Genomic DNA, 16,843 nt, shown 5'->3' on the forward strand with positions numbered 1-16,843 from the left:
AACAATTCCCTGGATGCTTGGGAAGCTCTGGAAAACAAGATATTAAAGGCCAAACAAAAACAATATTATTGAGAAAGAAAAACAAGACTCATCTTGCAAAACTAGAACAGTTGCAAAAGATCTTTCTCATAAGGTAAGGGATAAAAGAACAACAATAGTAAAAAATGAAAAGAGGAGCTTCTAACTGTAGCAGAATACTAATAAATAGTCCAAATATGCAACGATGGAGCTAGCAGAGATAAGAATCAGAATCAGCTAAGGTTTGCAATAAAAAGCTAAAAACAGGAGGGGGGAAATTTATTTTGATAGGATGAAGAAGATAGTCAAGAAAATTGTTGGTCCACTAGTGGAAGAAGATGGCAGGAGGGTTATGGGTAGTAGGGAGAAGGCAGAACTCCAATATCTATCTTTGCTTAAAAGGTAAAAATACTCCAACCTGACAAAAGCAGCACTGTGGGAGATGAAAGTGAAATGCAGGTAAAAATAGGTAAGGAGTTTATTAGACAATACTTAGCTGCTCTAAGTGAATTCACATCTTCTGTTCAGGTAGTGCAGGAACTGGAAGATGTGCTCTCAGAACGATTGAATAAAATCTTTGAAAGATCCTGGAGCCTGGGGGAACTGCCAGAGGAATGGAAAAAAGCTCGAATACACTCATTTGAGCCACAACACTCATTTGATACACTCATTTGATCCTACTTGAAAACAACCTGTTTCCACTTGAGTAGAAAGGAAACCTTTAAACAGCAGAGGAAGAAAAGATCAGTTCCTAATTGATTAGATGATTTTGGAAAACTGCAAGATTGACTTGAATAAACCATGAACTGACTACAAGAACGTATTTAACTCCCTGTCAGTCAGTAGAAACATCAGAGGGTGGGACTTAAACCTTCCACCTCTGGAGTTGGTGGTGAAAAGGCATTCAGCCATAAAGAAGGGAAAAGGTTAGAAAGAATTTACTATTTTGCCCCGAGAAGAATGGAAGAGAGGAGACTGAGATACTAGTGAGGTTGAGTCTCTGTTGTTCTCACTACAAAAACTTTGGAGCTTTTGGCTGTAAAAAGGAAAAGTTACTAAACTTTTAAAGATAAGGATTAGGAAGATCAGATTAAACCAGAAGAAACAGAACAGAACAGAACAAGTTCTTGTTGGCAGAGAAAGTGTTTAACGTGGAAGGACTTGTGAATAAACATGGCCTTGAGATGTGAACGACAGTGACATCTGTAACTTGTTTAGTCTGGGAGACTGGAGTTGAAAGTGGAAGAACTATGACTGTGCAAAATTAACAGCTCTCTGGCTCTAGCAGGTAACTGGAATCATTTTGAATAGAACACTTTTGAATTGCTATTTTGCTTTTTTTTTTTCTGCTTTTTTTCTTCTGGACTTTTTTCTCCCCTCCCATTTTTATCTTATATTTTGTCTTTTCTTTGTCTTCCCTGCTACCTTTTGAGATTTATAAGCTTAGAAACTGGGAAAATATAAAGACTTGCCAAATTGGGCTGGAATATAACTTATCTTGATGGATTGTAATTAACTTTGTGATATTATAACTGGAGAAGGAGAAGAAAAGAGGAAATTCTACAAGAACTGTTGGAATACTTTGGGAAAACTGTTGGGGACATTTGTGGGCCTAAATTACAAATAAATAAAACTAGATAGCCTATCCACCTAAGAGGAAAGAAGAAGAAGCAAAGGCGATCTGCAAGAGAAATGTTTGCCGTATAAAAGTTTGTGAGAGACATATTGTGGACCTAGTGAACCTCAATAGACTAATAAAAATTCTGTCTATTCCTATATAATATTGTTTTTAAAAAAAGAAAATGTGGAAGAGTGAAAATTTATACAAAGAGTATTTTTGAATGGATATTTCAGAGGATATTTGCATAGAAGTGGTAAAAAGAGAGATAGAGGAACCTAGCAGTGATGGTTTGGCCATAAATAGCCAATTGAAGTTGAGAGATAATTGGGAAGGCTTAGTGGAATACTTGGGGGTATGTTGTGAAATTATTGCTTATTTTGTGTGCTACTGAAAGATGAAGAAAACCACTTTGACCCTCTCTTCAGCAGTAGCGGCTGTCCCAAGCCCAATAAGCCAAACATCTCTGGACAACTTTTTATTGCTGGAAAGAAGCGCAATGCAAGCGGAAACAAATGCGATGTTCCAATCAATAAAGGAGTCAGTGGCCAAACTACATGAAAAAAATACAGAAAATGGACGACAAAGTAGAAAACATCCAATAAATAATGATAAGGAATGAAGAAAGAATTTAAAAAGTGGGAGAAAAATCAGAACAAACTGAAAAAAAAACTGAATGAAATGGATCAGAGATTAACACAAGAGGACAAGGGTCTGGAAGCATCAGTAATATCCCCGGAAATGGAAAAAGCTGAACATTTTCTAAGATTCCAAAACATAGAAGTAAGAAGACCTCCCTGATAAAATGAAAGGATTGTTGGCGGAAGTCTTGGAAGTAAGCAAGCAGTAATATCAGAGATGGATGAAGCCTTTTGGGTTCATACAGACTACATAAGGAGAAATAGACTACCCAGAGAAGTACATATTCAGTTCCTGAAAAAAACTATATATTGTATTTATAAGATAATAACTCTGTCTGTGGTAGGCACTTGTTGGATTGAGTAGCTCAGCAGTGGTTATTGCTAATCCAAAATCTAGATAAAGGAGGAGGGCTAGGAGTAGGACTAGCAATCTGCCCTGTAAAAACTTGACTGTTTTGGAAAAAGCAAGTAGAAACCAAAACCAGATCAAAACCAGCATGGCAACAGTTATCCATCCTTGATTATGGTGCTGGACCCCCCAAAAAAAAAAAAAAGGATGTTGAATATGCTGATTTGGTAGAAGCCTATTTCCTATCCCACCATGCATAATTTATCATTATTCAGGTCTATGCATCAATGGAAGAGGCCAAAGAAGCAGATAAATAGACTTTTATGTTTGGCACCAAGGGATGCTTAATGATATTACCAATCATGACATCAAATTGGTTATCGTAGACCTGAATACCTAGATTGATGGACAAAGACATAGCATAAAACACAACAAAGGGCCACACATTTTGGCTATACAAATGTGTTTATGAACATTCTATGTATCAGAAACACATTTGCCCACAAGCACATTCATTGGCAACAGGGTATTTTCCATGAGCAATGAAATTAACTATACAATGGAACCTTGGGTCACGAACATTTCTGTTTGCAACCAAATTAGGTGACGACCAGACTTTTTGGCAAAGTTTTGTTTCTGGTCACGAACATACCTTCGGGTAGCAAACAGCCACAGCGATTTACCCTTCAGTGCCATTTTTCTTTTCCTGCGCATGCACAGATGGCCTTGGTCATGACCAAATCGGGTTGTTACCATAGTCCTGGAACATATTATGGTCGCGACTTGAAGTTCCACTGTATATGCATTTGTGGTCAGTGGCACTTGGTGTTGCTTCACTTACACTTTCACTAGGGTGCAGATGTGAACTCAGGCCATTATCTGGTCATAGCATCACTCCGACTTAGGTTCATGAAAATCCTTTTGCAACCAAGAAATTGAAGGATGCTGCAGTAATTGCCAGTTCCAACTTAAATTGACCAACACATTTCAATAGTTACTGCAAGACCACATTTTAAACAGGCCATTGTCAATAGCAACAACATACTAATAGGACATCAAGGTTCATGGAGAATGATGGATTCAAGATGGTACCTGGAATCTCACTGACAAGCACAGGATTGCGTAAGGTCAAAGGGATCAGACACTGAAAGAAGAGCAGTAGAGGACAAATACAGAGAACAGGACTCCCAGGTTAAGCTGGCCCAGAAAGTACATGTGGCTGGAAGGCCAGGATACTGAAGCCAAAGAGGCATCAGATAGGAATGATATAGATACTACATCAAATTGTTTGTGATTTAACCAATGTGAGTGCCAGTCTTAATGTTCCAATTAAAAACAAGAATGGGAAACTTTTGCTCACAAAGAACAAGAGATGAGATGGGTAGAACACGTCAAAGAAACCTTGAACCAGCCAATTCCAGTATGATCTATGATTTCATTAATGCTGATTCCATTGCATTAATGGACATTGAATTGGGCATGATTGCAACCTACAAAGTTTTACATGCAGTTAGAGCACTGAAGAATAATGAAGCTATTGGCTTAGACCAGATCCCAGTGGAACTCCTGAAAGCTGGCAGAGATAGAGATGACCAGGTTGTTAAACATGTATTGCTGCACACTATGCATTCCTGATAATTGGCGTAAGGGGGTTACTATTAAATTTCCAAGAAAATGTATCTTTTTTTCCTGTATCTGGCAACACGTTCTCAATTATTCTCCTTAGGCACTCTCAAGCAGCAATTAGTAAAATACTGCAGGAGGAACAGGTTGAGTTTCATCATGGCCAGTCATGCCCTGAACAAATGCTCATACTATGCAACATTACTGAGCATTACATCAGTTCCAGAGATCACTTGCCATAAATTTTATAAAGTTCAGGAAGGCTTTTGATATCATGTGAAAACTCCCTGTGGAACATCTTTAGAAAATATAGAATCCCAGATCAATTTATTAACATCTTCAAAAATCTCTATCATAACAGCTGCTGTGTAAAGAAAGGTTCATAGTGGAGCCACTAACTTTTTTAACATTTAGACTAGTATTACACAGATCTGCATTTTATCACCCTTTTTCTTTCTCCTTGCATAGACTTTGTTTTGCAGAAAGCAATGAATAGATCAAACACTGGAATTTCCTGGAAGAATCACACAAGGATCCCAGGCCTTGATTTTGCTGCTGAGGTTGATTTGTTGTCAGAAATGAGTACCTTCTTGTAGGACATGACTACCAACTTAGATACTGAGGCTAGAAAAGCAGAACAACGTATTAGTGTGGATAAGACCAAAGTCATATTGATTGGGAGTCACCTTCCTAACAGACTAATCACAACTGACCAACAATTAATAAAAATGGCCAACAGTTTAAATACTTCAGTAGCATCTTATCACAAGATGGCAGCACAGATGTAGATGCGAAACACAGAACTTGTAAAGCTTCAGCAACACAGCGCTTACGACTTATTTGGTCAGCTCCAAAAATAAGATAGGAAGACCAAGTTACAGCTTTAGAAGACAATCATTGTACCAACAGCGAACTACGCCAGTGAAACATGGGCAATAACAGCATGCACAGCACAAAATCTCAATGTGTTCCATCAGCATTACTTATGAAGAATTCTGGATATCATGACAATGTCACCAAAGAAGAAATATTGCAATGGAATGGATTCAGGAAATTGCAGGCCATTGTGACGAAATGTCAAATGATTTAACTGGCCATATTTTTTGCCGGCCACAACATCAATACCTGAAAAATGCTGTACGATGGAAGCTGCCAGATGAAAAGTGAAGGTAGGGCAGACCATGCAAAACTTGGCATCAGATGTTAAAAGATGACTTGTGGACAGTGGACATCAAATGGGAAGATGCTGAAGATGTTGACATGGATAGAATTCATTGTAATAAACTTATTACTTTATGTGAGTCATGCAAAAAGAACCAATGATGATGATGATGATGGTGACATAATAATAAACCCTGACCCAGATTAAACAACTGGAATCAGAAGACAAAAATAAAAATGACAACACACCATACTTTGCACCCAAAAAGTGATATTGATCAACTGGGTTTGCTAAGAACTGAAAAAGACTTAACAGGTGAAAACAACTGGGGAGAAAGAATTTACAGAATAACACGCTTGGAAGATATATTGGAGGTCTTCTAGTCCAACCCTCTGCTCAAGCAGGAATCCCTGTATCATTTCAGACAAATGGTTGTCTGGTCTCTTTTTAAAAGCCTCCAATGATGGAGCACCCAGAACTTTTGAAGGCAAGCCATTTCACTGGTTGTTGTTCTCACTGCCAGGAAATTTCTCCTTAGTTCTAGGTTGCTTCTCTCCTTGATTAGTTTCCAACCATTGTTTCTTGTCTTGCATTCTAGTGCTTTGGGAAAAAAGGCAGCCTCTCAAATATTAGAACAATGTTATCATGTCTTCTCTAATCCTTCTTTTCACAATACTAAATATATCCAATTCCTGCAACCATTTTTCTTATCTTTTAGTGTTCAACTTCCTAATCATCTTTGTTGCTCTTCTTTGCACGCTTTTTTCCAAAGTCTCAACATCTTTTTTTATTGTGGTAACCAAAACTGGATGCAGTATTCCAAGTATGGCCATACTAAGGCTTTGTAAAGTGGTACTAATACTTCATGTGATCTTGCTTCTATTCCTCTATTAATGCAGCCTGTCTCTTTTCAACAGCTTGAAACTTTATATTAAATGTTACTTTAGGTTCTTGCTTAGAACATGAATTACTAAATTTCATCAGCCTTAGATTGTCAATCTAATTGTAGATTACCCATAGATAATAATACTGACTGGCAAAAAAAAAAAAAAGAAAACTGCAAAAGTGATGGTGCTGTGAGTGAAATTCCAACACATTTGGAGCACCACTTGAACACCATAAGCAGTAACAAAATTACGTTCAGTCAGTTGCAAAAGGCAGTTTTATTTGAAACAGTTTACATCAAGCAACAAAATATTTAATAAGATTAAACAACATTTCCTAAGTCCTTGGGAAGAACTCAATAGGTGGACAAGAATGCCGAATCTAAACAATTGGCTGACTGAATTCAACAATAATGGAATTTAAAAAAAATAAAAGTATCCAACCCACTTTGAAAGTTGACTGTGACTACTTTGGGAATATGGTCAACACTGTATTCAATGGTTCTTGGGCTGATGAAAGTTGGTCACCCATGGTTGAGAACATAAAATGAATCGACATTTTTAGAGGCAATACTGCGTCCATTACTTGTACAACAAAATACAGTAATGAGGGTGAACAGATACTAAGGACACAGATAGTTCATGTATTTTTTTTAGTTTTCAGTAATTACATTTTTTATTTTTGTGTATATAACAATTTTCTATGCATGTTCTTTTTTGTAAGTTTAGTTAGAAGTGTGTTTATAGAATCATGCACCTCTTAGCAATGGATATAAGAAATACAAAGCAGCCAAAAGCAGACCTCTCTACAAACCTCTCTTCTCTTGCTTGTCTCAGCTCTTCTCTTTTATCTAGATAATTTTGACTAAAAAAGAGATATGCACAAAGTTACAGGTAAAATAAAAACAACAAGAAAGAATAAATTAAGCAAGACAAAGGAAGAACAAATGAATTAAAAGCAACTAAATTTTTAGTCATTTTCTACATGAAAATATAGCATGACTTGAGTATACCCTCTTATTTAGTACTGTGTTTTCTTGCAATGGGTTGGTCACTAAATAAAATGGCTGCTAAGTAAACAGTGGCTGAGAGAGACAGAAATGTTGATAAGATCATTGGTTGCTGTCCCCTCATTTGGATCAAGTTCTGTGTCCTATGCTGAACCTATTTTTTCTTTTTTGATCCCCCAACAGAGTGGAAACATTGCGTAAATAAGGCATCCCTGAGGTGCAGTGTAGCCATTCCTAATACATGCTAATCATAAGTTAACAAGCTTAGTTCTGGGACTTTAATTAATTAATTAAAACCTTTGGCCTGTTTCAACCGCTGTCAAAAATTGATGGACCTTAATCAGATTCACAGTGAAGGCTTTTGTTGTCCTAAATGGTTGGAAAATGAATTTTGTATTACTGTTTACTACATTTTTATATATTTTTATATATTCTTCTGGAGAAAACTAAAGCTGCATGGCACTGTGAACCAAAAATAACCAGCCTGGAGTTCACTTGGTGCATATTAAAGGTCTTCTAGCTTGTGTGGTCATGGCAAATGCGGGAAGAGAAATAACTCATTTCTTCTTTCATTTTCTTGCTGAAAACTAGAATAATTCTTTTAAAAGAACATCTCCTTTCAAGTGTTCAAATAAAAGTTTTAAGAGCTTCTTACATTATACAATTCAAAATTATGTTTAAAATCACAGTGAATTTTGACCGTGAATATGAAGTAACCCACAGGTTTTCTTATGAAAGCCATTTGCAGTTATTCATATTTAGTTTTATTATTAAGTGACATTATATCAAATTTTATATCTGAAATCCTTGTTGGGAGATGTTAAAGATAGCTTTTTATGTATATTCAAACTTATTGAATGTTACTCTAATCAGAAAAATCTTTTACCCCAAGAATTAGAATTTCTTCCCATTGAGAAATGCAAAATTTAAATATATTTCCTAAGCAAGTAATACATACATATATACACACTTTTACATTCTCTCTCTTTCTCCCGCCCCCCTTCTGTGTGTGTGTTTGTGTGTGTGTGTGTGTGTGTGTGTGATGGGGGGAGGCAAATACTTGGGTAAATGTCTAGTTCTCTCACACATACCTCAGTTGCCTTGTATGACTATAAAATCTAATCTTGAGATTTTACAGCAGAGTTCCCAGTTTTCTTAGATGGAAAAATACAAATCAGTGTGGAGATATTAATAGGTAGCAAATATTTTTTAAATCTAACACATTCATTAAGGTAAAAAATGATTAAAGAATTGTTGCTTACTTGAATTTGTTTCTCTCTTCACGTTCTATTCTTTGCAGCCTCTCCTCTCTCTCTTGACGTCTCCGTTCTCTTTCTACTGCCAAGGACTCTTGGTGTTGCCTATATGATGATGTAAGGAGACCACCCAAAGATGTCCTATAAGAGAAGTAGAAAAATTCATTGACTTAAAATAAACTATCGCCTTCATTGTATTTTCCTAATTAAAGAAATTTTGTTAATTAAGTCATATTATATATATATATATATATATATATATATATATATATATATATATATATATGCATATGCATATATGTGTGTGTGTGTGTTTTCTGAGGTTCTCATGGTATTTGTATGTGGATCTTTGGTTATTCGGTTTTCTCCCGCGTAAGATTGGAAGCCTGAAGATGATGAATGAGACTTCATCGAAACGTTGCCTAGATACTTCCAATCTTACGCGGGAGAAAACCCGAATAACCAAAGATCCATATATATATATTTTGGCAGTTCGATTCTCACCGGCTCAAGATTGACTCAGCCTTCCATCCTTCTGAGGTTGGTAAAATGAGGACCCAGATTGTTGGGGACAATATGCTGACTCTGCAACTGCTTAGAGTGGGCTGTGAAAGCACTGTGAATATACATTTAAGTACTATTGCTATATATTATATATTATTATATAAATTGTATATTATACAATTTATATAAGATCATACATTTTATTGCCTAGATGGTAAACTTTAATTGCCCTGAACTGCTTTTATTGCGTTGAACTACAATTATCATTCTACCTTCTTTTGTGAATTACAAATTTTAAATATGTTTTAAATATTTTGTGGACTGCCTTGTATTATCTTTTTATTCCATGTGTGTGTGTGTGTGTGTGTGTGTGTGTGTGTGTGTATGTGTATGTGTGTTTAAGTATATATAATATTTTTACACTAACAAGCTGATATTTCTTTTTTTAACTTTCATCTGAGATACTATTTTTTTCTTTTAAGCTGAAATTTTGTTTTACTTTCATATTCATTTGTCATTTTTAATACATGTGCTTTGTTTTACTTTGCAAATTTTATTCATCTGTCATTTTCAATACATGTGTGGATTATATCAAGAGAGCAAGATTAGCTACAGAAGGGAACAAAAAGAGAACTTGTACTCCTACAACAGAGGTGAAAAGTGGCACAGCTGACATGGCCCAACTGAGAGGCAGTCCAGTTGATAGGTGGCCTAGCTGAGAGGCAGCTTAGTGTCCCAACTGAGAGGTGTCCTGGTGACCCATTTGAGAGAAGGGGCAGCAGCTGAGCTGATAGTGCAGCCGTGACATTTGAGTGGAGGCAGTGTGATGCAAATGGAGGCCCCTGAGCAGTGGTGAAATGGAGCTAGGTGGTAGCACAACAGCAGCTGTGAGCAACAAAGCAGACCGTGAGCAGCAGCGGTGCAGAGGTACATGACACAGGAGTGAAGTGACCAGAGCTGTGACTAAGAGCAGCACAATGGACCAGCAACGGCTGAGAGTAGCACAGAGGACCAACTGCGCAGTGGTGCTCACAATAGCAACTGAGAGCAGCACGATGGACCAGCAATGGCTTAGCTGAGAGCAGCGCAGAGGACCAACTGAGCAGCAGTGCCCACAGCAGCGAGAGACAGCAGTACGGCTGTCAGACCAGTAACAGCTGAGAGCAGTGTGGTGGATCACCTAAGCAGAGTGCTCACATCAGCACATCGTACCTGAAATTACCTGGCCAGGCAACCAAACAGCAACAAAGCAGGGAAAAAAGGATCAGTACACACTTGTAAACAGGAAGGAAAGGAATAAATTTCCAAGGCAGGGAGTAGAGGACTAAGAGCAAAGGATCTCCTAGAAAACTGCCCGAAATTCCCAGCCCCCAAAAGAAGTGCATATTACTTCAAAAAGGGCCAGGAACTCTTGTAAATTCTTAAATTTTTAAAACCTATAAATTCCTTTTTTTAAAAAACCCTTTTTCAAAAAATTTAATTTCTTTTCTTTTTTCAACTCTTAAATATCATTTTTAATTTTAAATACTTTTTTAAAAAAATTTAAATTTTAAAATTTCAAATTTTCAAGACTAAGAACAAAAGATCAAGAACACTTGTAAACTGACATGTTGCAATAGGAAAAATATGTAATTTCTAGAATTAAAAAAAATTAACAAAGAAAAATGTCATGGAAATAGAGACTGACACTATAGTGACTTGCAAAGTGTATCATATGTTTCAGCTTATGCCCACAGAAGACCCAAAGTATGTATATATCAAATGTAAACTACTTGAATTACTAGAAGAAAAACTAAAAGGTTTAGAGCAGTGATGGTGAACCTTTTGGTCCCATATGCCTAAAGCATATGTGTGCATACCCAAAATGCAAGGCCCTCCCACATTCATGCACTGTCTCATGCAGGTGCATGGCCCCTCTCTGCACTTGTATGCTCTCTATGAATGTGTGGCCCCACATGCACCCCTGCATGCGCCCTGTCTCCTGTGCAGGCACGGCAGAGACCTGAAGGCCAGCTGGCCAGTGGGAAACGTGCACACATGCATGGTGCGGCTGAGCTGGGGCAACAGCATGTGTGCCCACAGAAAGTGTTCTGTGTGCCACCACACATGCCATAGGTTTGCCACCACAGGTCTAGAAGCAACTCTAGCTACTCTGAAACTCCATGAACAAAGCAAGAAATCCCAACCTAAACAAGAAGACTACACCAAAATAAAACACAATAGAGAACAAACAGCTTCCATAAAAAAATGACCCTACATATGCACCTAAAGAGCAAGACCGATCGAAACATGTCATTTTTAGAAGAAACAACAACTAAGGGCAAAGACCTTACCCTTACTAGATATCCTAGCCCACTCCAATGAAACCCCTCTGGAACTGAACAATCACTTTCATAGCCTCCCCCTGGAAGAAAATATGTGGACACTCACAACAGAGCATTCACCAAGAGTTTCTAAAAAAGAGGCGCAACCCAGCATTCTTGCAACAGGAAGAAAAATATACCAGACTTCTCTAGAGAAAAAAAGCAAATATTGATGATAGGAGATTCAATTCTATGGGGAACAAAAACTATAGTCTGCAATAAATCTAGGGAGGTATATTGTCTCCCTGGAGCAAAAATCAAAGATGTAACTGAATATTTTACTAAAATAATCAACTACATAGATTACTACCCTTTCTTCTCCTTCATGTGAGGACCAATGGCACAACACTGAATCTGAAAACAATAATAAGACATTATAAAGAGCTAGAGAAAAAAGTTAAAGACTTAGGAGCACAAGAGGTGTTTTCATCTATACTTCCAACAAAAGGCGAACATTCAATGAGGGAGCAAAGGATTTTAGAAATGAACCACTGGCTTAGAAACTAGTGTCGTCAATGGATCTTTGGCTTCCTAGACCATGGTTTGCATTACCTACTAGAAGGGCTACTGGCAAGGGATGGACTGCACTTCATAAGAACTGGAAAAAATATATTTGTAAAATGACTGGCCATCTTATCAAAAGCACTTTAAACTAAAATTGAAGGGGGAGAGGGCCAATGTTCATGACCTTTAGAACCTTAATCCAAGCAACTACTAGATAACCAATCAATAAGGAGATAGGGAGTAAAGAGAAAGAAGAAATAAAAAAAGAAAAGAAAAATCTCAGTTACAAAGTAGGAGATATAAGAAACATATACAAGATACATAAATGAGTCAAATGCATATACATTAATACTCAAAAGTTTAGGGGACAAACAGGGTGAACTTGAAGTATTAGTACATGAAGGCAGATATGATATAGTTGTCATCAATGAAACTTGGTGGGATGAAACTCATGAAACAATTCTTGGTTGGATAAACAGAGGAACAGAATCAGAATCACATGAAGTATTAGTACCACTTTATAAAGTCTTAATAAAACATCTGGAAAACTGCATCCAATTTTGATCACTACATAAAAAAACCCATTGGAGACTTTGGAAAAAGTGCAAAGAGCAACTAGGATGATTAAGGACCTGGAGACAAAATAGTATGAAGAAAAGTTGGAGGAATTGGGTAGGGCAAATATAGAGAAAAGAAGTACTAGGGGTGACTTGATAGCAGTATTCCAGTATTTGAGGTGCTGCTACAAAGAAGAGGTAGACTTATTTTGCAAAGCACCAGAAGGCAAGTCAAGAAACAACAGAAAGTAATGAAGGAGAGAAGCAACTTGGAATTAAGGAGAAATTTAACAGTGAGGACAATTAACTAGTGGAACAGATGGCCTTTAGAAATTGTAACAGCTTCATCACTGAAGTTTAAAAAAAAACATTAGACAGCCATCTATCTGAAATGGTATAGGGTCTCCTGCTTGAGCAGGGGGTGGGGCTAGAAGATCTCTAAGGATGTTTCCAGCTCTGTTCTGATCTGAGAAGTAGAAATATTCATTGTTTTAAAATAAACTATCACCTTCACTATATTTTTCTAAAGAAATTTTGTTAATTAAATCATGAATACTGCAGACTATTCTTTCATCAGTTATTGTGCCTCTAAATAGTATTGTTTCCTTTATTATTTATAAAATACAATGATTTCCTAGCTCTTACTAAAATATGAATGAGCAATTGTATATCCTCTGACTGGATTTTAGCTTTTAAATAAGAATAGTGCTTTAAGTAAATTAAGAAAAGGAATTTATTCAATACTTTTTGCTAAGTCATTACACATTGTTTCACTAATTTAGTAAAGAATTAATGTTCCTATTTCTTTGATATTCATTCCACGTGAATAATGTAATTTGTAATTGTATTTCTAAAAGTAACTCTTGTATGAAGCAGTATATAAGTCTAAGTGGTTTTGCTATTATTATAATATGGATGTGGGCCACCAATTTGATAGAAGTTACCAATTATCTGGTTCCTGAGACTTAGAAACGTATCTTCAATCTTGTATATTATCATTATTGTTTTAAGCAGGGGTGGGATTCAACCAGTGTTAATACCAGTTCAGTAATTATGTTTTAGGTTAATCTCTGTGCAATTTCACCCATTAGTTCCCATTGGCCTTTATGGGCAATACAGAACACTATTAGATTGACCTATACATTTCAGATTGCTCGTATTAGGCAATTTTAGATATTCTACTCCATAATGGATATATGAGGAAGGCAGTTCATCAAATTTAGATGAAACTCTTGTGCATATTCAGTATACTCAAAAATGAATTTGATCTGAATAATAAATATGTGCAGACTTCAACTTGGAATTTTTAGTAAATATCACAAAAACAGCATGCTTAAATACAGATAGTTAAAAACATTTAAATTATTTATCAATATTTAATTTTTTTAATCTTGCCTTTATTACAAGTAATATACACAATACTGTACTACTTCCTCCTCTTATTTTTCTCACAATATCAACCCTATGATACTACAAAAACTCTCACTGTATTGATCTATTTGTTCCTTTGGGTTAGTCTAAAGGAGGCATTACACTCCCAACAATTTTTGAATTAAGTATCTAAAAGCTGCTAATTTATCTGGAATCCATGACTCCTTTGGAATTAATTTCCATCAGGTTAGGTTAGTTCTATTTCCAAATTGCAGCCATTTTAGCATTCTTATAGTCATGTGATTGTTGTAGTTATGTGCTTCCTCCCAGCATCCTACAAGCAAAGGCAACGAGGAAGCTGGCAGAGAGTTGGAAGTCACTTCCATTCCCACTGCTTTTTTGCCAGCCCTTGGCTATTCTATTTATCTGTATAAATAAGTAAATATTGGATTATTATTTTGGGAGGAGGGGAGAAGGGACGGAGCGAGAGAGAGGGAGGGAGGGAGAAAGAATTACCTGTTTTCTCTGAACTCTTCTGCCTCCTTTTCTTTCATTGCTGTTTGAGGCTCTTCAACATCATAAGAGAAGAGGTGAAAGGGACTATGTGGTAAATAAGGTAATTTCTCAACATTTGGAGATGTCTTTGGAGTAACACATGATGAATTTTGGGAAATAATTTTGAAAGATGAGGAGGGTGATGAATGATGAGAAAAAGGATGCAAAGCAACTGAATCAAGGGATGATGAGCTACTGGAAATATTTGTTCTACAGTTCATGGGAAGCCTTTCATCCTGAGAAATAACACTTGAGATGACTGAAGTATCAGAATTCTGTGGAGCATGTTTAACCTTCCGTATTTCTGAAAACCCACTAGATTGAAAAGACAGATAAGGAAAAGTAAAAAAAGAAGAGAAATTGTATTATGCAAGTATCTCAAAAACAGATTATGCTGAAAGCAAAGAGATAGTAGTAGTATATAGTAGAAATTTAGTTATACACTTATTTATCTGTCAGGAAGACAGAGAGAACTCTTGTTAGAATTGACTTTTTTATTTTTAAACCATGTTATGGACATTCTCATAAAATGTCTACGTATTTCAGATTGCCAGTTCAAAAAAAGTCTCATGTGATATGTTCCTGTAGTCCAGAGGTGGAAAACTATGGCTCCTTTACGACTTGTGGATTTCAACTCCCAGAATTCCTGAGATAACATGGCTGGCTCAGGAATTCTGGGAGTTGAAGTTCACAAATCATAAAAGGGCCATTGTTTTCCATCCCTGCTGGAGATAAATAATAAAATACTTTACAGAAAGGAAATTGGTAACGTTTTTGTAAGGTTTATTCTAGAACACAAGTGTCAAACTTGCTGTGTCATATGGCTGTCATGTGACGTTTTTCCCCTTTGCGGAGCCTGCGCATGATACATCTGGCCTGCGGGCCACCAGTTTGGCACCCCTTTCTAGAACATAGAATTATAGGGCTGGAAGCAATCTCAGAGGTTTTCTAATCCAAATCCCCTGCTCAAGGCAGGAGACCTTATACAATTGTAGTCAAATGGTTGTCCAATCTATTTTTGAAAACCTACATTGATGGACATTCCACAAGCTATTCCATTGATTAATTATTTGGCCAGAAATTTCTCCTTACTTTTTAACAAGATAGTTGGTCTCAATTCCTGGTAATCTCTGGAAAAATCTATATAGTTTCTTGGTAACATTTTCTTAAGTGGTTTGCCATTGCCCTTTTCCAAAAGCTGGGAGAAACTTGGCAAAAGTCATCCAGCAAAGAAGGAGCAGAACTCGGGCTCTTGTTTTTAGCTGGTGCTTTAATCACCAAACCCAATGGCTTTATGTTATCTACTACTTCCAAAACGGTTTTTAAATCCCACCTTCTTTTTTGAAGGTAAAAATTAACCACTAAGCTATAGCTATCTTTTATTTTAATCTTTATAAAGGACAGCACTTTTATTTGTTAAATATCAGCTTCGCATATCAATTTTGTCTAAAAGGCATTTTATAAAGGTCAGGTAGGAAATACCATGGGCATACTGGTGTTTATTGAAACTGTGATATCTATTCATGTCCTTGAAGAAAACTTCCCAAAGTAAGTTCACTGTGGTATTTATAAGTTTGCCTTTCCCGCTTAGAAATACTTGAGAATTCCAGAAAATAACATCTAACATTCAGATGGTGTCAGCTGACACACAATATTTGGGAGAAATAATATATATATATTAATTATATGAAATGATATTATGCTCCCCGCCCCAGCTATCAGAGAAAAAGGTCCACCAGAGAAGTAAAGTTCCCAAATTTGGGAGTTTTGCAGTACTATAGTTGCTCTGTTAAAGAAGCTCTATTAGAGATGAGGAATTAAAAGAGAAAACAAACCAAATATCAATGAAAAAGGGAGGAGGGAAACATCTTGGTTCTGGCAAGCTTTTGTCCTAGTTATACTGAGGAATTTAGGAAACCTAATTTTCTTCCATTGCTTTTGTTTTGTTAAAAAGAATACACAATTAAGAAATAGATTTATTCCAATTGAATTATGGTAAAGTAAAAACACTGAAACCAATGGAACAAGTCAATCATGACCATTTTACATGGGTATACTTTTAACCATAATTAAATCTGGTTACAAACCAATACATGTACAATTATGTGTGGGTTTAATTTTAGTAAAATGCATATTCTAGCAATACACTATAATATTGCAAATGTTTATTGTTAGTTGCTTCAATAAATGTTGATGTTACTGGGACCATGATCCTAGTACCTGGCATTGACCTGCCCCGTAGCCTCTTCCTCCCTCTCATCCTCTGTACCAGGCTCTATGACTGGCTGTTCTTCATCCTTGTCATAAGCCTTCTCTCTAGGACAAAACAAGGCATGCAAGTTGGACAGCAACACAAGACACATTAAGAGATCTAGGGAGATATTATCAGCGAAACAAAATAAAACTAGAAATGAAAGAAAAGAAGGAT

At 36.4% G+C, this 16,843-nt stretch overlaps 1 protein-coding gene across 11 annotated transcripts in view; it reads right to left on the minus strand.

Moving 5' to 3' along the window:
• The window catches only part of FHOD3 (formin homology 2 domain containing 3), a 288,676-nt gene that overhangs the window by 106,868 nt on the left and 164,965 nt on the right, over positions 1-16,843 (minus strand). For 2 of the 11 annotated variants that reach the window (XM_026719579.2, XM_026719578.2), the window contains exons 11-14: positions 16,636-16,731; positions 14,377-14,730; positions 8,568-8,702; positions 7,110-7,160 (exon numbers count right to left, since the gene is read on the minus strand). In XM_026719579.2, the coding sequence (XP_026575364.1) occupies positions 7,110-7,160; positions 8,568-8,702; positions 14,377-14,730; positions 16,636-16,731 (636 nt within the window). Of the gene's footprint in view, positions 1-7,097; positions 7,161-8,567; positions 8,703-14,376; positions 14,731-16,635; positions 16,732-16,843 lie in introns of all 11 variants that reach the window. The other 9 variants (XM_087916027.1, XM_087916026.1, XM_026719583.2 and 6 more) reach the window with 6 other exon arrangements.

This window comes from Pseudonaja textilis, chromosome Z (genome assembly GCF_049901715.1).
Source record: "Pseudonaja textilis isolate UNSWEBS1 chromosome Z, rPseTex1.2, whole genome shotgun sequence".
Taxonomy (NCBI): Eukaryota; Metazoa; Chordata; class Lepidosauria; order Squamata; family Elapidae; genus Pseudonaja; species Pseudonaja textilis.